General features: G+C 39.0%; 2 protein-coding genes across 2 annotated transcripts in view; both read right to left on the minus strand.

The window, feature by feature from the left end:
* Positions 1 to 11,192, minus strand: part of TINAG (tubulointerstitial nephritis antigen) — a gene marked incomplete at both ends in the record, with an annotated part of 99,877 nt that extends 88,685 nt beyond the window's left edge. Inside the window, 3 exons of the mRNA XM_079713554.1 lie at positions 2,795 to 2,884; positions 3,518 to 3,581; positions 10,841 to 11,192. Coding sequence (XP_079569680.1) covers positions 2,795 to 2,884; positions 3,518 to 3,581; positions 10,841 to 11,192 — 506 coding nt within the window. The remainder of the gene's footprint in view (positions 1 to 2,794; positions 2,885 to 3,517; positions 3,582 to 10,840) is intronic.
* A 2,824-nt stretch (positions 11,193 to 14,016) lies between these two features.
* The window catches only part of MLIP (muscular LMNA interacting protein), a gene marked incomplete at both ends in the record, with an annotated part of 294,935 nt that continues 285,831 nt past the window's right edge, over positions 14,017 to 23,120 (minus strand). Inside the window, 2 exons of the mRNA XM_079712627.1 lie at positions 14,017 to 14,151; positions 15,233 to 15,337. Coding sequence (XP_079568753.1) covers positions 14,017 to 14,151; positions 15,233 to 15,337 — 240 coding nt within the window. The remainder of the gene's footprint in view (positions 14,152 to 15,232; positions 15,338 to 23,120) is intronic.

Raw genomic sequence — 23,120 nt, forward strand, 5'->3', positions numbered from 1 at the left:
AGAGGCTCGCGTACCAAAAAAAAAAAAAAGAGAGAGAGAGAGATGGAGTCCATTTTTCCAACCGTTGAATGTGAACTGGCCTGGTAACTTGCTTTGCCCTGTAGAAAGCAGTGAAACTGACAATGTTCAAATTTCAAGCTTTGGCCTCACCTGAGGCCATTTCCACCCTCCACTCATGTCCTGTTTGAACACTGTCATTATGTGAAGAAACCAAGGCTGTCCTGCTAGAGACACATGGACCCCCCAACAACCAGCACCAACCACCAGTCATGGTCAGGGGGTCACATGGACAATGCAGCCCCAGCTGAGGCCCTAGATGTCTGTGGACACATGAGTAACCCCAGGAGAGACCAGGAAAAGAGCCTCAGCTAAGTCCATCCCAAATTGCCGGTATGAACAAATAAAAAGCTTGTGCTTTCAGGGCGCTAAATTCTGAAGTGGTTTGTTTGACAGCATCAGATAAACTGAGACTGTTCTCTCTCTCCCTTTGTTCCACTAACTTGCTGATTATTATTTGTGCTACTAATTTGCCACTTATAACTGCCCTATCACTAGAAATCCTTTTACAAAGTTATGATATGTGGATTCCTCAGCTAGATTGTAAATTCCTCTAAGAAATTATTTATTTGTATCCTCAGCAGTGCCAAAAGGGAAACACATGTTTTGTTAATATTAATTGCATTACAACATAATACAGGGAATAAATAAGCACTGAAGTGGGCTATGCTGAAAGAATAAAGGTTTGTATCTAAATACTACCAAGATGACAGAAATAAATGTTTTAAAGCAAAGGCTGTATATATTTGTATGTAGGCTATTTTAAAAAGCACTTAAAATAGACATTGAATGCTATAATATGACTCTGTTTTCATACATGAAAACAACTTGAACATCAGGAACAGTAAATATCTGAGAATTAGAACTTTCTTTTAAATTCAAGGACTTTCTACACTCCCTCCTCTTGTTCCCTGGTAAATAATTTTAGTTTTACTCCTTTTCTTCATACTTTGTCTCTTTTACTTAACTTTTTTCTTTGATCTGTGTATATTTTCTTTTGCTGCAATTTTACTTCACCTTTTTTTTTCCAAGTCATCTATGTTTGCTACTAAAAGGCAAATCCCGTGCCTCTTAAATTGTCCTAGAGTACTCTCAAAATAAACAAATGATGGAAAGAAAATTCTTCCTCCCAAAGAAGGCAGCATTCCCAACAGATCTGTACTCTTATATGACTTTCTTTCCACATTGCTTTAGACTGCGGTTTCTCCTGGGTTCTGTGACAGCGGAAAGCTTGGCTGCTTATCTTGCCTTCTTGGAAGTGTGTGCTTGTTAGCTCAAGCATTTGAATCCTTTTAGGAACCTGATTCAGATAATCTCTCATGATGACACATACTCTTATGTCCTTTTAATGATTTAAATATCACTTAGCCATAGAAAATAATTGTTTTTCCCTAGAAATACTTGAAATGTCACCATATTATCACCTAAAATATTGTCAAAACACATACACACACACAGAGGAGTTGAGAATGGTTTAAGAATATTAATATCAACAAATGTGACTTCCAAGTGTCTTTCGTGTCTTCCAAGCAAATACTCTGGGTGCCTCGAAAATTAGTGTCCCCACTGTCCTGGGAAACATATGTCTTAGGTGTAGCAAGAAGTGATATTTCTACGTTTAAAAAACGCATTTCAGGGGGCTTCCCTGGTGGCGCAGTGGTTGAGAGTCTGCCTGCCGATGCAAGGGACGCAGGTTCGTGCCCCGGTCCAGGAAGATCCCACATGCCGTGGAGCCGCTGGGCCCGTGAGCCATGGCCACTGAGACTGCGCGTCCGGAGCCTGTGCTCCGCAACGGGAGAAGCCACAACAGTGAGAGGCCCGCGTAGCGCCAAAAAAAAAAAAAAAAAAAAAAAAAAAAAAAAATGCATTTCAGGATGACTTCACTTTTATAGTTGCTTGACAATAGGTCTTCTCACGTGAAATCTTTTCCTGAAGGTGGAAAATGTTTTCGAGGGTGTATAGAGATTTGATCAGTGACAGTGGAGAAATCCTGAAGCAGAAAACAGCTGGCCCATCCCTTCTCCCTTCAGTTCACTAAAGAAAGCCAGTGTCAGCACCTACACCTAATTCCCTCTATGTAAGTGGAAAAGTGACTTAATTTATTAATCTATCAGAGAGCATCAAACAGTTATTTCCTTTAAGTGTCAATCAGCTCAAGCTTCCGTTTATTAGCGAGGTAAAATGGCTCAACCAGTGTTTTGACTCAACCGTGAGTGAAATTGGCTAGATATCAGTCATGTCGATGACGCTGTCTACATGGACTGGTCGTTTGGGGGATCATCGAGATAAAATACTGCTTTCCGAAGGTCGGAATCTACCCAGGTTAGATGAGCATATGATTGGCTGGGTCAGGGCAGCAGCGGAAGGAAAGATGATAAACATGAATGAACCTGTTTGCCTACTTCCTGATTTTGCCTGAATACTTATTTAAACTAAAGCTCCCCCTACTAGCCTCACTCACACCTTGACACTGCTCCTTCCTAAACAATTTAAGACCATGCTCTATATTTCCTCTTTGTGCATTTTAATTTTTAATCATTTAATGTTCACCTCTGTTCATTCCAATTTCACATGCCTTTCTACCGCCCTCCCCATTTCTCACCCACTCTTTTTTTTGTTTGTTTTTGAAAGAATGATCATTTTTAGAAGGAAATGATAGGAAATATATTGTTTGAAACCTGAGGGGTAATGGGGGTGGGGAGGCGCCAAAAAGCCTAGAAAGCAAGATTTCTCTCACCCATAGTCTCCTTTATTGACATGTTCAATTAATCCTGGTTGAACAAGGCATACATGCTGGGAACATTTCCATTGCTGTCCTGAGCATGTGCTGTAAAGATACAAAAATTATGAAAGTGGCCTGGTCTTTAGGGAGTGTACTTATAAAATTAGTAACCAGAGTTGCACTTTGTTAAGGCATAAAATATATTTTTGACTACTGTTAACCATATGACCATTTAATTCTTGGCAAAAATAAATCACAACACATGCATTAGCTACCACTCAATATCTTCCACTTCAGGCAATTAATAAATGAAATGATCACAGAGTCATTGGAGTTTGAAAACATAAGACAATGGAGACAATAGATTCAACACATTTGTAATTGTAAATTTTCTGCAGGATAATCAATTTCAAGGCAGCTTTGTTTTATATATAGTTACTGTGTTCGAGAACACGTGATTTTCCTGTAGTATATCAGAATGTTTAAAATTAAGAGGTTTGTGAAAGCAGGCAACTGTCATAAATACCAAACTCAAACGTTAAATGAAATATTCATGATTAGCTTTTAAGCATTTATTAAAATTAAATATGCTTATAAAAAACTATGGGTATGTGATATCTTATGACTTATGATTCTATCTGTATTTAAATATATGCTTTGTTTCACAAATGTTCCTTTTATTTGAAGAAAACATACACAGACAGTAGAATTCAGTTCTGTGCCACTTAAATTCATTACCAGGAATTGCAGTTTTCTTTAATTACTGATCCTTCTTCATAACGTTGACCATCTCTGTGGCAATCTGTCAACATACCACATAAACAAATCAAAATTCTAAATTGAGTAATAAGTAAATTAAAATTGTATTTAGTTTTTTTCTAATATGCAAAAAAAATTGGTGCCCATCTGAAGGAAATCCATATAAGGTTTTGTGTCAAGGTTTGTATATCGAATTCTTATGGGCTTGTTCCATAAGCTTCTATCTTTACATTGTGTATTTGTTTCAACTGAGAGGATTTGTAAAGCATAAAAACTAGATTACTGAGGTATTAATCACTAAACGCACTCAAAAAAATAATTAAGATATTCAAGTAGGTAAGCAGTAAAACAGTGTTTGAATTAATCTATGGCATTTCTTATCTTAAAAATCTAATCAACTCTCATATGTAAATATGATTAATTACATATGCTTAGAGGAAGGAGCTCAAAGTGTTGGACCAAAATATAATGCTATTTCAGTGAATTCACCTTACAAAGATAAACTCTATTTTTTCTTCAAAATTTAGATGAGGAGAAAAATTTTTACGGTTGTAGTCCTTTGTGTTTCAAGTCCAAATGTTTCTCAACCATTAACCAAAACTCGTTGCTATTTTACCAAACTCTATAAACTACTTCAAAGAGATGAATGGTGAATTATCATTATATGAAAACCAATCAGTAAGATATGGTGAAAATAATACCCTGGCTACAAATTAAATCCCTTTTGAAAATATAACTTACACAAATTTAAGTTCATGCTGAATTAACAAAAGTAGCAAAATTCGCTCCTTTGTCATGTGAAAACTTTTTTGACGGAGACATGTCACTGATAGATCACAACAATGGCCCCTAGTGAAATAAAATGAATTCTAACTTCTTATTCATACAATCATAGGAGGAAATCTACATGTTTAGAAAGCATTGCAAGGGACCTGGCTTAACCACCAGCCACAATGTCACAAAAGCCACTTACAAATTAGCTATCCTCCAATTTTTCCAAAAATTGTTTCACAGGAAATATTTTACAACTGCCCTTCTTCAGCATGCACTGTGTTCTCACAGTTCAATCTTTTGCTTAATAAATCTAAAAATTTCCTTGTATTTGCATCTATCCACCTCTTTTCCATGGATTTTCGGCATTCCACTCTCACGAGAAGAGAGAAGGAAACTACCTCTCTCCTGGACCAAAGGGGAGGGGAAAGATTTAACTTTAAATCAAGTTCAGAGTTTTAATTATTACCCAGGATTAAACACTTTTTGTAAATGAATTTCTATGTTTGTAACTTACAAAGACCCTGGAATTTTTACTACCTAGGAAAGCAACAGAAAATTCATGCAACAATTCAAGTTTTATTCAAAATTAAGGGAAGTACTTCCTTGACTAGTTCTAAAGGAGAGGAGAGGCAAAATCAAAGCTAATTTTTAAAAATTTATACTGAAGTATAGTTGATTTACAATATTGGGTTAATTTCTGCTGTACAGCAAGGTGATTCAGTTATACATATATATGTTCTCAAACCTGGCTCCTAATCAAAACCAATGAATGTTGCTTGTCCAGCATACCAGTTATATAGATAAAGGGATAAGAAATCACAAAGGTCCTAAGGAAAAAAAGGCTGTCCCTTCTCTAACCTGTACCCCAGCTATTAATTTTGAAGTAAAGAGAATGTTATCACCGTGCCCTCCCCCCAAGATCATTAGTACTAGGTCTAGTGTTAGCAAAAGTTCCATTTCTTGGTCTTCCCTCCTTAATATCAAGTCAGAGTTGACTATAAGAAACAACGTTTGCTGTAACCTCAACTTGAGAGTTGGCCTCTTGGACAAAAACTGTAATCTGTTCATCTGAGTCTGGCCAAGGTGCTAACAAAGCATCAACTTCTACACAATACAGAAACACAGTCCACTCCCTTCCTCCACTCTTCCCAACTCCAGTGTATCCCTCATCCCCTGAACAGCATTTAGAGAGATCTTTTAAAATCTACATTGTGTCACTCCTTGCTTAAAATCCTCAAGCTATTCCCCATCAAATTTAAAATAAAACCAAACTTCTTACAATGACCTATAAGACCTTATCCAAAATCTCTCTTCCATAAACTTTGTCCTCATCACTCCTGTTGTGCTGGCTAAAGGGTTTCCATAATACTGATGAGGATGGAGAGAAGTGGATGAACATAATTTGGAGGCAAAGCAAATGGGACTAGCTCTTGGATTGAGTTTGGAGAATGAGGAAAAAGAGGAATCAAGGGTGTCTCACTAGAATTTTGGCCTGAGCCATAGAGAGGCAGTGAAGCTAATATTGAAATAAGGAACAGGCTTATGGAAAGAAATCAAGAGTTCTGTTTTGCATATTTTAGATTTAGATTAAGCCTAGGTTAGTCATCCTAATGGAGAATATCAAGTAGAGTAGTAATGGAAATTCAGAGTTAAGTCATGACTGGAGCATGAATTTGAGAGCCAGCAACATACATATCTTTAAAGCCTTGAGACTACATAAGAGGCTGCTTGAGAGAGGGTTTGTAGGTAAGAGAAAGATGTCCAGGACTGAGCTCAAACTCTGTAGCTAACAGACATTCAGAAGAGGAAACAGGGAAGGAGTGACCCATGAGGAAGAAGGGAATTCAGGTGAAGGTAGAGTCTTGAAAACTAAGAGAAGAAAGAATTCCATACAAGCAAAAGTGGTCACCTACACAGAGTACGACTGAGGGATCAAGAAAAGAACTGACATTTTAATATTGCACTTGGAAACATAAAAGTCTTCAATAACCCTCCCAGGACAGAGCTCGGTAAAGTATCAGGAAACAAGGTCTTGTAGGAATGAGCTGATGAGAGGCTTGGAAGTCAGGAAGTGAAATGTTTCCTTCAGATATTTTTGCCATTAAAGGAAAGAAGGAAGTGGGATAATAGTTGGTTAAGGACATGGAGTTGAGGGAGGGATTTTTCAAAGTTGGGAGCTACAACTACCTACTAACCTCCTGCAAGAGAATATCTTGTAAATGATGTTTGCTCATTTTCTTAGTTAGTCCCTTGAGTAAAGTTCCTAGAAGTGGAAGTTCTGGGTCCAAATTGATGTTTGGACATCTTTAAGGCATTTAATTCACATTGTCATTTTTTTTTTTCTTTTCAGAATGATTTTACCAATTTACATTCACCAGCAGTTGAGTGAATGAGTTATTCTGTGTCACCCTAATGCATAGACTGTAACTTTGGTTCCCATGTTAGGTACCACCTCATCATGGGAACAGAGTTAGGGTTAGAAATTAACCTTTGATGCTGTCTAGCTCCATCTCCCAAGCAATGCCTGAATCCTCTTTTGGATTCTACTAGTTTTAAATGAAAAATATTTCTTTTATAATGTTAATTTGAGAACATGATTGACGTTTATAGGTAGCAGAAAAATTGGGGGAGTTAAAAAAAACATTTTTGTAAATCAATAGTCTTGTAAATTGATTGATCCAGGGGAGAAAGGGAGAAACGATGTTTTAGGAGAGAAAGAGGGAGAGGAGAGAGGAGAGAAAAGGAGAGAGAAGGAGGGAGGGAGGGACAATTGCAAGGGTGGAGATATTGAAAAGATAAGAGACAGTGGGAATAAAGACACACACCTACTAGAGAATGAACTTGAGGATATAGGGAGGGGGAGGGGGAAGGGTAAGCTGGGACAAAGTGAGAGAGTGGCATGGACATATATACACTACCAAACGTAAAACAGATAGCTAGTGGGAAGCAGCTGCAGAGCACAGGGAGATCAGCTCTGTGCTTTGTGACCACCTAGAGGGGTGGGATATGGAGGGTGGGAGGGAGGGAGATGCAAGAGGGAAGAGATATGGGAACATATGTATATGTATAACTGATTCACTTTGTTATAAAGTAGAAACTAACACACCATTGTAAAGCAATTATACTCCAATAAAGATGTTAAAAGAAAAAAAAAAAAAAAGAGTGAGGAAGGAGACATGAGCCAAGAAATTCAGACAGCCTCTAGAAACTGGAAAAGGCAAGGAGAGGGATTCTCCCCTAGACCTTCCAGAAGGAATGCAGCCCTGCTGATAACTTGACTTTCTTCCAGTGAGACCCATTTCAAACTTCTGGCTTCCAGAACTGTAAAATAATTATTTTGTGTTGTGATAATTCGTCATAGCAATAGGAAACTAATACAGTGCCCATAAGTCATTTGAATAAATGATATATTCACACACACACACACACACACACACACACACACACACACACACACACAAAAGACACAGTGGGATTTAGAGGTCAAGAGGAGGAATCTACTCCATGGAAACAGTAACCAATATGGGGGTACTTCGAAAATTATGATGATGGAGAGATGAGAAAATTCCTGGTGGCTTTATTTCCTCAAGGAAAAATGTATAAAGCACTTCAGAGTGAGTTAATCAAACTGATTACACCTTGACAAAAATGATAGATAGATAGATAGATAGATAGATAGATAGATAGATAGATAGATGATAGTAATGGTTGTTGAAATTAAAGGAGTTTTGCAACTTTAACAGCCATTAATACAAAAATGAGGCAAATCAGATATTTGGAAAGTGAAATCCGTCTTTTGATTTGAGAAAATATAACAATATGATATAACTTATTTTAAAATAACTTCATCATAAAGTGTTCTAATAAATGTGCTGGTCTCAATGTCACTTCAGGGAAGGCAGTTGCCTGCTCTAATCAGGAGTCTGCATCGCAGGGGTGGTCAGTAGCACTGATCCTGAAAGGCCAGACTCCAGGTAAGCTGCTACAAGGGGTTCCATTATCCATCTTTTAATGAACACTAGAGTAGCAGTATGATGGGTATCAGAAATGGGCTTTCACTGGCAAAATTAGTGGCTTGTTAATCAGCATAATGGATATAAGTAATCAGCTCTTATCAGTTAAATTAACAGCAATAAATTGATGTAGATTAGCTAAAATACTTAAAAATCACATCCCACTCTCATACTCCACAGTATTTATGTATCTCTTAAGGTCAAAAGCCTTCACTCTTAGACCTGATGCCCTAGGATTGATCTCTACAAGGTCCTGTGTCCAGCCACTGGGTAAGAGGATTTATCATAACCTGACACCCTCTGTAATATTATCACATGGGAAAATTCCAGTAAATTTTTCAAGCAAGGTAGATGAGGGAACATCTAACAGGATGGGTACCTGAGACTTCATGGAGCTTACAGAGGTTTATGGATTACTGTATATTTCCTTACCAGTGTATATTTTTGTAACAGTATGCATGGCAGGATTCAGACTGTGATTTATCTTCATTGTAATATGGTTAAGGAGGTAATAAAGGGATAAATAATCCTCATTCAATTCAAATGTGTCGGGGGTATACATCCATTTTTTACCAATGTGAAAATAAGAGTTGTGTGTAATCAAATTAGCTTAGGTCTGCTCACAGCACATGGTCCACTAGACTCTTTTCTTAAGATCTGCTACACCAAGAGATTCTGTCTGGAAAAAGCACTCTGGTTCTGTTTCAAACTCTATCACTTGTTTTCTGTATCTGACATTTGAAATCCTCCAATGACTGGAAGTAACCAGCAGAGATGGGACAAAACCCAGAAGGAAGATGTTTAGTCATATGTCCAAACCAATTTACACAAAAGGTACATATTTATTTATTTATTTGTTTGTTGACATATTTATTTATTTATTTATTTAATTTATTTTTTTTGCGTTACACGGGCCTCTCACTGTTGTGGCCTCTCCCATTGCGGGGCACAGGCTCTGGATGTGCAGGCTCAGCAGCCATGGCTCACGGGCCCAGCCATTCCGCAGCATGTGGGATCTTCCCAGACCAGGGCACGAACCCGTGTCCCCTGTATCGGCAGGTGGACTCTCAACCACTGAGCCACCAGGGAAGCCCCATATTTATATTTTTAAAGCTTAAGATAATATACATAGTTTTAAGTCCCAGGTTGAAAAAGAAATGCAGTATAAGAGACTAGACAATAACATGTAACTAGATACTTGAAAAATATTTAATAAATCAGTGAATGAACTAGACAATACCATGTAAGTAGATAACTGAAAAACATTTAATAAATCAGTGAATAACTGAAAAATATTTAACAAATCAGTGATGCTTTACTAGCATCTCAGAGGAAAGTCTCTTTATATGGCAAAAAAAATTTAGTATAAATAGTATATCATTTTCTATTTATTTTAGTTAATTTTGTACAATTTTTAAATATTGTGTAGTGCTATTTTCTTTTAACCAGCTACTTTCATAAGGAAGATAAAACAAAAGAAAAAAATCACCTTCATGAGTGCAAATATAGTTTACTGTGAACATTTGCTACTAAATAAACTGATGAATTGCTTCCCTCCATCATGAATGGAATAAAAACTATGCTGGGAACATAAGTTCTACCTAAAACATTTCCCTAAATTAAAGTCTTAGAAAATCCTAGCTTTCAAGAAAAAATGGACATTGAAGAAGCAGCAATTTCTTTTCCAAATGGGTTACATGATTCAAATAAGAAAAGCTCAAATACGTTTTAGCACATCAAAAGCACCACAGCTGATCCATAATATTTATCCTCAACTTCCAGGAAGCTGACCCTATTCGTACTTAACATCTCTCAATGAGTTCTCATAACAGGATAAAATCCTAAACTCTTGATGTGGCCTATAAATCCTGGCAAAATCTGACCTCTACTCACCTCTCAAACCTCATCTTATGTCACCCCCAACCCTCCACTGATCATGACTCTCCAGAAGTGGTGGCCTCCATCCAATTCCTGGGCAGCACCAAGCTCCTGGCTCCCAGATCCCTTTCTGTTGGCCCTTCTTCAGGTCACCTCACTCCTAACTCCTCAAGTCTCCCACCCAAGCTAATGTTATGCATTATTTTATATGTTAATGTTATATTCTGGTATATTTTCTGACCGCACCCTATATTTTCTGACCGCTCAAAAAAGTGTGAGCGATTTTTTTCTTGTCAATACATTTTACAAAAAGAGAAATAAAGAATTTTAAGTAACTTTTATATAAGTTGAGTGAGTATTCAAAACAGAATCTAGACCAGCCTTCGTGGCTGTCACAGCAGAACTTTCCTGAAGTCACTAGTCTGATGCGTGTACCCGGCATCTAAACCAAAGCACATTAACAATCCTAAGAAATTTATTCTGGTGGTCGAAATATTCATTTTTCATTTCAACTTAAGAAAGGAAGGGAGGAAGGAAGGGAGGGAGGGAGGGAGGAAAGAGAAAGAGAAAGAAAAAGAAAGTTGGACAGATCTTGTTATGAACTAGAATAATTCTTGAACACATTCCCAAAGCCTACCTTCTGGATACCAAGGCTTTGTGTGAGGAGGCCATTCCTTTTCACGGCAAAATGACTTGTAATCAGGACAGCAATCAGAATTCTCCCTTTCACAGAATTTATCACAGTAACAGAGTGCATTTGTCTCATAGAACTGAGTCACACAGGCATCATCTCTGTCTTCACAACAACCAAAACTTCTACAGTATTGTCCTTTGAAAATGGCTCTTTTGAATCGAGTACCTTCCAAAATGGTGTGATTCCAAGTGAAATTAGCTCCTGGGTCCACTTCTCTTTGAGATAAATACTGTCTCTCCATCCAAATTTCTGTGGTGAGATAAGCAAGGATTAAAATCTTATATCCAGTCCACATTCTCCAGATGTCAGGTGTGACTCCCACTTGCTATTATATCCAATACCCTTGGCCTTGGGGCTTCTCCTTGGAGTCTGAATTCCAATCATCAAGACAACTCAGCCTGAATCCTGAAACTGATCCTTTACTTGAACTGAGTGTATTTCTTGTAGTTAAACATTAATCAAGAATTTCAATGTTTGCTCAAGATAAGGTAAGTGTTAGAAATAGACCATTTTCATTCCTCCAACGTTTAAATTTTATATTTAATATAATGGGGAAAATGTCCATCACCATAAAAATAAATACCTAAAAATCTTACGTATAGATGACATATTGAATATTGCTTGCTTCCAAAATAATCTAGATTCTTAAATCAAAAACCTCTCTGGAATACACATGGCCCAAATTATGGCTGTAATAACTATTGGCAAGGTGTAGGGAATTCAAAAGTCAAAAACAATTTTTCATCACCTACGTGCACCGCAACTAAAATCCAGTCTGTCCTGAGGTTGTCTGCTAGGATCTGTCATAACAATAACACACGTCCAGTCACACACTGGCTTAATTTTCCATGTGTATCCCAGTCACCTACAAGAAGCATTTTGATTTCGAGGCTTAGTGGAGCCTAATTCAGCTAGAAATTCCCTGATGGTGACCTTAGTTTTCTTTACCTGAATCTCTACTTGACATCAATGCAGGAATCTGCAGTATCTGAAAGGCAGTTTATAGTCAAGAAAAGTCAATCCTGTGTGCTAAAGAGCTTAGGAGGGGGGAGCGCGTAGGGGGTGTTTGTGAAGGAAACTCAAATGTCAAAATGTCTTTCATGTTTCTGTAAAGCTGTGCAGTTTGCTATACCGTATTTATTCATTAACTATAATAACTCCCTTTGGATTGGGGATAAATAACTAGCAGATGATGATTCAGCAAACTGGTCAGGTTGCCTAGAGGAAAGGACTTGTCTTGATGATCAGAAAACCTGGACTCTTGTCCCTGAGCTTACTGCTGAATTGGCTGTGTGATCTTGGGCTCACAATTTTCTTCTCTGGTCCTCAGTTATTTTCCTATAAAATGAGTGTCTTCCTCTCCAAGGTTAATCCATATTGCCAACCATTCAAACTTGTTGCCCGACTTTACTCTGTAAATTATTTGACTCACACTTTTATCTTCATTGTTTCCCTTTCTTCTGGCACCTTCCTCTCAGGCTATAAACCAGTGCAAGTCTCTTTATCTTTTGTTGTTTTACTTTTACATCATCATGGTGTCAATTTCCATAATCTCACTGTCTCTCCAATCCCAAAACTGCTGGCTCCACTTCCTTGCCACCAGCTGAGTCACTAAACTACTACAAAGTACTCTCTCCAGTCCCACCGACCATCGCTAACATCGATTCCCATTGACCTGTGTCCATCTCGATCACACCTGAACCTTTTGCAGCATTTAACCCTATGTAGTGAACTAGTCAAGAACAGGAGCCAAAGAGTTAGACTAATGAAGTTCAAATCCTAGTTTCACCACAGCACGTCTTTGAGAAAGTGGCTTAGTCTCTCTATACTTTAATTTCATCGTCTGCAACATTTAGATAACAATATTTATTTTCATAGCAGGTAGGTGGGAAACTTAAATGAGATAATACATAAAGTACTTAGCACATCATTCATGCTCAATAAATGTTAGTTATCATTCAAAAGTACAATCTCCAACTAAAAACTCTTTCCTCCTTTTAATCCAACGCTTTCCTGCTCTCCTGCTTCACGTCCCATTTTTCATAAGGCTCCCAATTTATCTGCTTACTCTTGGACTCACTTCCTTCTCTTCTCTGTGGTCATTTAAAGTGTTCTCATCAATATCCTCAATCCTTTCCTTCTCTGGTCCTCACATATCTTCTTTCCTCAAAACACCCAGCATTGAATCAACCTAAAAGCCATGGGTTACAAGACTCTGTATGAGGTGGACCTCCTAACCTGGTATCTCTCTGGCCTCAATTTAAACCATTTTACCCCTCAATCTTATTGGTCTGGTCATCACACTAACCTTGCCCTTCCTCACCATGCCAGGCACACTCCCATCTTAGGACCCTTGCACTTGCTGTTCCTTCTGCCTGAACCATGCTTCCCTAATATACACATGGCTCAATCTCTCATCTCTTTCAAGACTTTTTTTCAAATGACACCTTCTCAGAGAGACCTTGCCTACATTTCCTACCTAAAATGACACCCCATCTCCAGCCCCAGCTCACTTTATCTCCATTCTCTGTGCCTATTACTAATATATTAACATTATATTCATCAATCTTATTTATTTTCTGTATTTCCTCTCCAGAAAGCTCTACAAAATCATAGAATTTTGTCTATGTATAATTTTATCTTCATCACTTAGTTCCTGACACATATTAGGCACTCAAAAAGCATTTATTCAGTAAATATATGAATCCTAGAATTTGCATTTTCTACCCCTGTACCATGTCTATCGGGTACTGCTGGAGATGATCCACCAGCTCATAGAATTGCTACCACAACAAATTTTTTGACTTTGGTCTCAGATAAGCTCTTAAGTGCTGCTCATATTTCTTTAACTTGTTCCCTTTGGAGCCATTACAAACCTTGATTTCCTAACTTCCTAGAGAGCGTCACTTTCTAGGGAAGACATTCTCTCAGAGGTTACCAAGAAAACAAAGACAGCAAATGTTAATCTCATGCCTTCCTGTCATCAAACTCATAAACCAATCTACATTTGCAGCCATCCTCCCCATCTTCCTTCCAGACTCAGAAGATGAGGTGTTATCCTGTTCCCGGGGAATTCTTCCATCTATGATTTTTAGTCTTCCACCATTTCTCTTAGTCCTTCACTTATCACTTGGTTCATATACATCTTCAACCCTTTTCTCATCCCATGACTTCAGCCCCTGAGTAGGATTCAGCAGACGCTGTTGACACTCTGTCCGTATTCCCATCATCCGTACCATTTTAGGACAAGCTGGCTGAAATTGCATCCCTATGAGTTAGTGATCAGAGCTCCCTTCTTCCCCAGCCCCACTGCATAACAATCCAGAAGTGCTAAGAATTAACACCCTTCCTGTAACCCAGAAGAAGCCCTTTAAATAACTCATGGAAGAGTTGATGTATAAGTACCCCACTCTCCTTATTCTTTGATGGGTTATCTCTGATACCCACATACACATAACTCTCACCCTGAGGTAAGAGTGGGAGCCCCACAGTCAGAAGGGATTAACAGTGGTGACCTAACTTATTTGTTTGCAGCACATGGTTAAATATTACAGTTTAAGTGTATCTACTGATTATACTATCTCACTTCAATCATTTCACTGTCTCAAAATTTACAAAAGCTTTCAAATATCCCTGCAAAAAACTTCACATTGAAAGTGACGTATTTGACACAAGTTCTACTACTAATATATTCCTGTAGACTAGAAGTTTTCAATAGGGGATGACTTTGCCTCCCAAGAGAAGTTTAGCAATGTCTGGAGACTGTTTTGATTGTCTGGACCACAAGCATCTGGTGGATGGAGGCTAGGGAAGCTGCAGAGCTTCCTAGAATGCACAGGACAGAACACACAATAAAGAATTATCTGGCCAAAATTGTCCATAATGACACTGGCAATTAATGCTGATTGACACATTATAAACATTTTAAAACAACTAACAAGAAATCAGAAAAAAATAAAATGCTCATATTTACTTGCAATTTGGATTTACAAGAAGGTTGATCAGATGAATCTCCAATAAATGATTCTTTGACATAATAATCAATAACTGTAATACATAAATACTGGGGTGGATTTCCAAAAACTGGAGGTGTAACATATGCATAACTAGAAAGGTGAGAGTCCACGATGCCACACCCTCTTTCAACATGACCATTCTCCTTGGATGAGCTTCATTTCTGATGAGAAGAAAGTGCTGCATTTCCTCTTCTTGTGATTTTTACTACCTTCATTACAAAGGAACAATGGAAGAAATCAGCACCTTTGGATGTGTCCTAGGAAAGAATGAAGTCAGTCAAATAAGTTGTCTTAACACTATATTTTAGCTAGATGTTACGAAAAAGGACTGGACACTGGGGATTTTAGTTACATTTATCCAATCGTCCCCTCTTATCCAGAGTTTCCCTTTCCGTGGTTTCAGTTCCCCACAGTCAATCGTGGTCTGAAAAAATTAAATGGAAAATTCCAGAAATAAACAATTCGTAAGTTTTAAATTGTGCACTGTTCTGAGTAGTGTAATGAAATCTCACACCGACAAGCTCCATCCCACCCAGTATATGAATCATCACTCTTTCTGGTGTGCCCAGGTTGTATGTGCTACCCACCCCTTCATCACTTAGTGGCCATCTCGGTTATCAGATCAACTGTTGGGATACCCCAGTCCTTGTGTTCCAGGAACCCCTATCTTACTTATAATGGCCCCAAAGCACAAGAGTAGTGATACTGGCAATTCAGATATTCTCTTACTGTGCCTAATTTATAAATTGAACTTTACCATAGGTATGTATGTATAGGAAAAACATAGTATTATACATACAGATTGGTACTATCCAAGGTTTCAGGCATTCACTGGGGCTTTTAGAATGTATGCCCTGTGGATAAGAGGGTAGTACCATAATTGGAAGTTTTTAGATATATTTAAATAGGCAAAAATGGGGAGAGTTGGAGAGAAAGAAAGAGAACTCAAATTTTAGAGTAAAGAATTTCAATGAGACATAAAGAAAACTTTTGCCTACAAGGTGTAGTTGTCTTTGGATTAGGTTGCTAAGAGGGACTGGAAGATTTTATACATTGTAATTACAATATATGTCTGTATATGTACATATATATGTCTATTTAACACACAATACACATTGTGTGTTAGAGAGTGCACATAATCTCTTTGGATCTTGCAGTAGTCCATGATGGTAGAAATTATAATTATTGTCCCTATTTTCATTTTTACAGATGAAGAACTAAGACTCAAGTGACTATGCAAGTTCACAGCCAATGATGAAGCTGTTGACCCCAAGATCAGGGCACACATCCCTGCCCCCATCCAGCCTTTCTGTTTAAGTATTCACCTGGTCATCTTGAATAACCCTGCCCTTGGCCTATGACATGGATAATCTATCCAGATTCTTTCCAACCCAGTGAGTCCTGAGGTGGGGAGAATATGAGAGGGGGTGGAGATCTAGCAAAGGATCATGAGGTTTTTCACTGACTGGTTCTACATTGTAAAAACACTCAAGTGAAACCCTACTCCTCTGTGGAAGTTTACCAGTTAATGCAGACTTGGTCTCTAATTATACATTATCGAGAAAATTGAAAAAAAAATAGATCCATGAAATGGAAAAGAGAATCTTACAATAGCTCCCTAACAAGTAATAGTTCAGGATGCTGGGGCCAGGTCTAGGCATGTAGCAATTTGTCTCAAAATCTTCTCACCTCTCACAGTAATTAAACAGATACTTTGGTTTTACGTTCCCCTTGTATTTTTTTTTTTTTGAAATAACAAGGTCAACATCCTTTTCCATTTAAAAAAATGTTTTCCAACATAGAATTGCATGCACAGCTATTTATGTAGCATTCATTTGCAGATTAAGAGAGTCTAGTGGGAATATTTGGTTTAGACCAATAGGCACCAAAGCAAACCTCTAATGGGCCAAGAGAATGCACCCAATTTGGGCCTGGAAGGAAAAGAGGCCCTGACCAAGGCCGCATTTTACCTCCCACCTGGTCTCCGCTCTGGTTCAAAGACCTCCTACAGAGATATGCTGCCCATTCTTTGTCTTGATGCAAATAGGGGAGGAGCCTATGAAATCTCATAATGATAAGACCCAAAAAGATAGAAAAAAAAAATCAAAGAAAATGAAAGAAAATGCAGGAAGGCAAAGGAGATCATAAAAGACTACAACAGAGAAAAAGCTAACAGAAAAAAAGTTATTAGAGGCAAAGGCATGCATATGAGTGAGAACAAAATTTTCTTTCACATCAAAATTCTAATTTCAATATATTTAAACAGGAAACAATAGGGGATGCAAACAGTTATCCTCTAGAGCTAATAAAATTTTTTAAATTAATGCTTTATTTCACATGAGGCAGTTGAAAATAAGAAATAGGCCTGCTATCTAATTCTCTTAGCATGCTTTTAACAGAGCAACGCTTTGAGAAAAAGCAGTTTTAGTCACTCATTATTTTATTCAAAATATATATATATATAACTTCTAATGTACTCCAGGCACTACGATATTTGGGGGATGTACAGATTAATAAAACCTAATCCTAATCCTTACAGAACAACCCAGTATAGCCAGGGAAGCCAGCTTGTAAAAACATCTTTGCATGGAGCCTTGATAAGTGTTATTACAGAGACCGTCAGAGGGTTTAATAAGAGCACAAAAGATGCAGTGGCCAACCCTTCCTGGTGGAATTAAGAAGGATGTTACTAAGGAAATGACATTTCATTTGAGGCTTAAAGTAAGTAAGTAGGATATTTGTCATGTAAAGTAGATATAATTCTAGACTGAGAAACAGAACATAACACAGGACACATCTGAAAAATTAGTAGGGGCCAGATACTTTTGGATCTTGAATGACAAGGACACACCAAGTACAGACTTCACATTAAAAATAAGAAGGAATATTAGTCAGTTGTTTTCTCTCACCCCCAAACTTGTTTAACTAACAACATACATTTTCCTTTAGGGATCTGCTCTTCCTCCAAGCCATGAAGTCTTGGTGAAGGTGACCATCATAGGTCTTCATCTCATCACTTCTCATCACTTCTGGAGATCTCATGTGACATAAACTGAGCCCGTCACTCTCTCCTGAGAATTGAGTCTTGAGTGGAGTGATTTATGATTTATTCAGATACTGATACCCCCACAACTGGCCAGGAGGTACTGACCAAGATCCTTGGTCAGTCAGCTTTTCTTTAATTTCTGTGACTACCAATATCCTTCAAAAAATTCTTTTGGGGAGACCTTCGATTAATCATAGTCAGTATCTGTCATTTTTAACTAATGAATCCTTGGGACAGGAAGTTATTCCAAATTCATAACAAGACAAGGATATGGTCAGGATGGCATTTTTTGATAGATCATCATGCTAGCAGAACAGAGGATGGATCAGATGAGGGTGAGACTGGAAACTGGAAAACTATTGCAGGAGTCTCAGCAAGGATGATGAGAACTTGGCCTTGAAAAGTGGTTCTGAAATAGAGTAAAATAAGAGAGATATGAAGCAGGTAATACTTGTAAAATGTTTCACTGAATGTGGAGATAAAGGAATAGGGGTCACCCAGGATGAGTTCCAGGGTTCTTGCACTTATGACTAGCTAGTAGCAGTAGCTACAGAAGAAGAAGTTTGGGGCAAAAGTTAGCTCAGTTTGGAATCTATTGTTTGATTTTCTGGTGGCTTCTCCAGATGGGGATGTCTAATGAGAAACTGACTTCCATCTTTGCTAGAGTGTAGATTTGCAAGTCATCAACATATAGTAAGAGCCATGAACATGAATGGCAGTGCCCATGGTCAGCCAGGGCTAAGGCAGGACTCTGGAAGGAAGCTATTTGAATAGTCTAAATGTGTTTGTAGATGTGTTTGCAAGGAATTTTATTTTAGAACCTCATGGGCTATACTGAAAGATTTTTTATAATTTTTTTCATAAACTATATGAAAATTCCAAATATTCCTCAGATATTTGTTTTATGAGAGACATCACGATATATCAGAATGATTCTTAGCTTTGGATTCAAGTCAAAAGTAGACTGAAATTCCTTATCAGCCATGTGACACGAGTCAAGTTATTTTATCTTCTTATGGGCTTGGTTAACTCACATATCAAAATAGGAAGCATAATACCAATCTTATAGAGTTGTTTTGAGGATTAAATAAAATAATCTATGAGAAAGTACTGGAAACATGCAGAAGCTCCTTTCCTTGCAAAGGATTAGTTTACAAAATGCTGATCTTAAGCCAATGTATTTAAAATCCAAAGGGACTCCACTGTTTCAGCTTGTGGTCCTAATGCATTCTCCTAAAATGACTTAAAACTAAACCTAATCTTATCTTCTTTGTTGATTTGTATTTATTTAGAAATATCTTTCAAAACCTAACTGTTTCATCTATATGAAAATGTGTGAATAAAGCCAGCCACTTTCTCAATGATCTCTGCACAAGTGAAAGGGGCGTTCCTAGAATATAGCAATAGAGTTTACTGCCTCATCACTACTTTTAATCTGCAAAATGTGGAAAAGCTTTGAGCATGTGGAATGTCCACTAGCTTGAGGCAATCATCCTAAATGTACAATTCCAGTACACCTAATGTTTAAAAGCCCTTTCATTTACAAACCCATCACCTCCCTCTGAACTCCTAACCCAGTGGTGTGCACACCGGCTGCAGAATAGAATCACCAGGGAAGTAAAAATTATAAAAAATAAAAGTAAACCAGTCTCCAGGTCTTATCCCAAGAAATGATGATCTCATCAGTACAGTATGAAATATGGTAAAACTAAAAAACAGCTGCTGGAACCACACACTCAAAAGCTGTTTCATTTTTTTCAATCACTTTTTCTCATCTCTTGTCTATTAATTTCAATGTGGCAGACCCAGGGCCTTCCTTCAAGTATTTCATGATTTGTGATATGTCCTCTGGATTCATTGAAAAATGAGTCATTCCATATACTGGTGCAATACTCATCCATTTCTTTATCACTTTTAATTTATAAAAATTATCTCTGGGCTTCCCTGGTGGTGCAGTGGTTGAGAGTCTGCCTGCCGATGCAGGGGACACGGGTTCGTGCCCCAGTCCAGGAAGAACCCACATGCCGTGGAGCGGCTGGGCCCATGGGCCATGGCCACTGAGCCTGCGGGTCTGGAGCTTGTGCTCCGCGACGGGAGAGGCCACAACAGTGAGAGGCCCGCATACCGCAAAAAAAAAAAAAAAAAAAAAATTATCTCTACTTTCCATCCCATCATGTCTTTTTCATTTTGGCACTTATTTTGTACTATCTACCAGAATGGGGTTTATCATGATGATAAATTATCTCAAAACTAACACATGAGTGGCAGATTTCCTGTCTATGACTCAAGAAATACAATGACCAAAAATGACCTAACATTACTACTAACCCCATCTATTGGTGATGGGTGCTTTTAATTGCAGTGTAATTTCATTCACAGAGTGAGAGTCCATGAATTGAAAATTTATAAGTGGAAACGCTTCTGTGAAATAATACCATTTTCAGCAACATGGATGTAACTAGAGATGATCATACTAACTAAAGTAAGTCAGAAAGAGAAAGAAGAATACCATATATATCACTTATATGTGGAATCTAAAATATGACACAAATGAACCTATCTATAAAACAGAAACAGACTCAGACATACAGAACAGATTTGTCGTTGCCAAGGGGGTTGGGGGAGGGATGGATTGGGAGGCTGGGGTTAGCAGATGTAAGCTTTTAGATATAGAATGAATAAATAACAAGGTCCTACTGTATAGCACTGGGAACTATATTAAATATCCTGTGATAACTATAATGTAAAAGAATATAAAAAAAGAATGTATATATATATATATATATATATATATATATATATATATATATATATATGTAAAACTGAATCACTTTGCTGTACAGCAGAAATTAACACAACATTCTAAATCAACCATACTTCAATTAAAAAAAAATAAAAGCTTCTGTACCGGATATATAATAGCCACTCAATATATATTAGTTTCTTCTCTAGATTATGCCCTTGCTCCACCCCTCCCTTTCCTATCATTCACCTTTGGATAAAAATGTGCATTAGGCAGACCTTAAATTGTCTAACCTTAAATTCTAAACTCTTGTGGGCTATTAATATTCAGCAATCTATTTCTTCTTTTCTTAGAATAGAAGGGAGTTTGTATTTATAAGCGGAGATCCTGAGGGCATTCACTTCCCATTTACTCAAAGAGACAATGGTAACAACCCATTCAAAAATGATGTTCAATCAGACCAGAATGAGGCAAATGAGATAAAACACTGTGTGAGATGGTTGTGTGTGGGTTGAGGGAAGGATGACAGTTCCAGACAAGGATGGGGCTCCCTGTTTCTCATCATAAATAGGCACAATTTTGTGTGTTTTACAGGCATCGTATGTTGTGGGTCCTTCCCTCCCCAGCGTGAGGCAGGAACCACAGCTCATTGGAAAACCTGAGTCATTTTGAGCAGCTGCTCTAGTGAAAACCAGGAGAAAGAAAGGGAAGTGTTTCCATTACCACAAACAAACAAAAGGGAGATTGGAGATGAAGGACTACCTCTGAGATATTTCAAAGCTCCAAGAACAAAAAAAAAGGAAAAAAAGAAGAAAGAAAGAAACAGGAACACATCTCTTCCACAATACAGAGGGATAGAAATAACACACCTGAAATATCTCATTCAAAGCACTGTGTTCAAGAAAAGAAAGTGTTGGGTTTGGAATTAAAGAGGACCAAACTTGGGTTTCAACTTTAGCCCTCAAATTTTGGTGTATTTTTTTTTAGAAGTCACTTAATACTTCTGTGAATCAGTTTCTAAGTGAAATGACAATAAATAGACCAGTTCAGCATATTTTTCTCCCATGCAGGCTGTCTGTGTGAAGGACATCAACAGTAAAGACCGGGGGACTTCCGGGTAAGATGGTGGAAGAGTAAGACGCGGAGATCACCTTCCTCCCCATGGATACACCAGAAATACAGCTACACGTGGAACAACTCCTACAGAACACATACTGAACGCTGGCAGAAGACCCCAGACCTCCCAAAAGGCAAGAAACTCCCCACATACCTGGGTAGGGCAAAGCGGAGAGATTCCCGCACAGAGGAGCGGTGCCGAGCGGCACTCACCAGCCCGAGAGGCTTGTGTGCTCGCCCGCCGGGGCGGGCGGCGCTGGAAGCTGAGGCTCGGGCTTCGGTCAGAGCGCAGGGAGAGGACTGGGGCTGGCGGCGAGAACTCAGCCTGAAGGGGGCTAATGTGCCACAGCTAGCCGGGAGGGAGTCCGGGAAAACTCTGGAGCTGCCCAAGAGGCAAGAGACTTTTTCTTCCCTCTTGGTTTCCTGGTGCGCGAGGAGAGGGGATTAAGAGCGCTGCTTAAAGGGGCTCAACAGACAGGCGCGAGTCGCGGCTGAGAGCGCGGAGCCCAGAGACGGGCATGGGGCACTGGGGCTGCTGCCGCCGCCGCCAAGAAGCCTGTGTGCGAGCGCAAGTCACTGTCCACACCGCCCTTCCGGGAGCCTGTTCAGCCCGCCACTGCCGGGGTCCCGGGATCCAGGGGCGGCTTCCCTGGGAGAACGCACGGCGCGCTTCGGGCTAGTGCAACGTCACGCCGACCTCTGCCACTGCAGGCTCGCCCCGCACTCTGTGCCCCTCAGTCCCGCCCAGCCTGAGTGAACCAGAGTCCCCGAAGAGGCTGCTCATTTAACCCTGTCCTGTCTGAGCAAAGAACAGATGCCCTCCGGCGACCTACATGCAGAGGCGGAGCCAAATACAAAGCTGAGACCCAGGAGCTGTGAGAACAAAGAAGAGAAAGGGCAACCTCTCCCAGCAGCCTCAGAAGCAGCGGATTAAAGCTCCACAATCAACTTGATGTACTCTGCATCTGTGGAATACATGAATAGACAACAAAGCATCCCAAATTGAGGAGCCAGGAGTCAGTGCTGTGCCTCTGAGGTGGGAGAGCCAACTTCAGGACACTGGTCCACAAGAGACCTCCCAGCTCCACATAATATCGAACGGCGAAAATCTTCCAGAGATCTCCATCTCAACACCAGCACCCAGCTTCACTCAACGACCAGCAAGCTACAGTGCTGGACACCCTATGCCAAACAACTAGCAAGACAGGAACACAACGCCACCCATTAGCAGAGAGGTGGCTTAAAATCATAAAAAGTCCGCAGACACCCCAAAACACACCACCAGACGTGGACCTGCCCACC

This window comes from Hyperoodon ampullatus (genome assembly GCF_949752795.1).
Source record: "Hyperoodon ampullatus genome assembly, chromosome: 10".
Lineage (NCBI taxonomy): Eukaryota > Metazoa > Chordata > Mammalia > Artiodactyla > Ziphiidae > Hyperoodon > Hyperoodon ampullatus.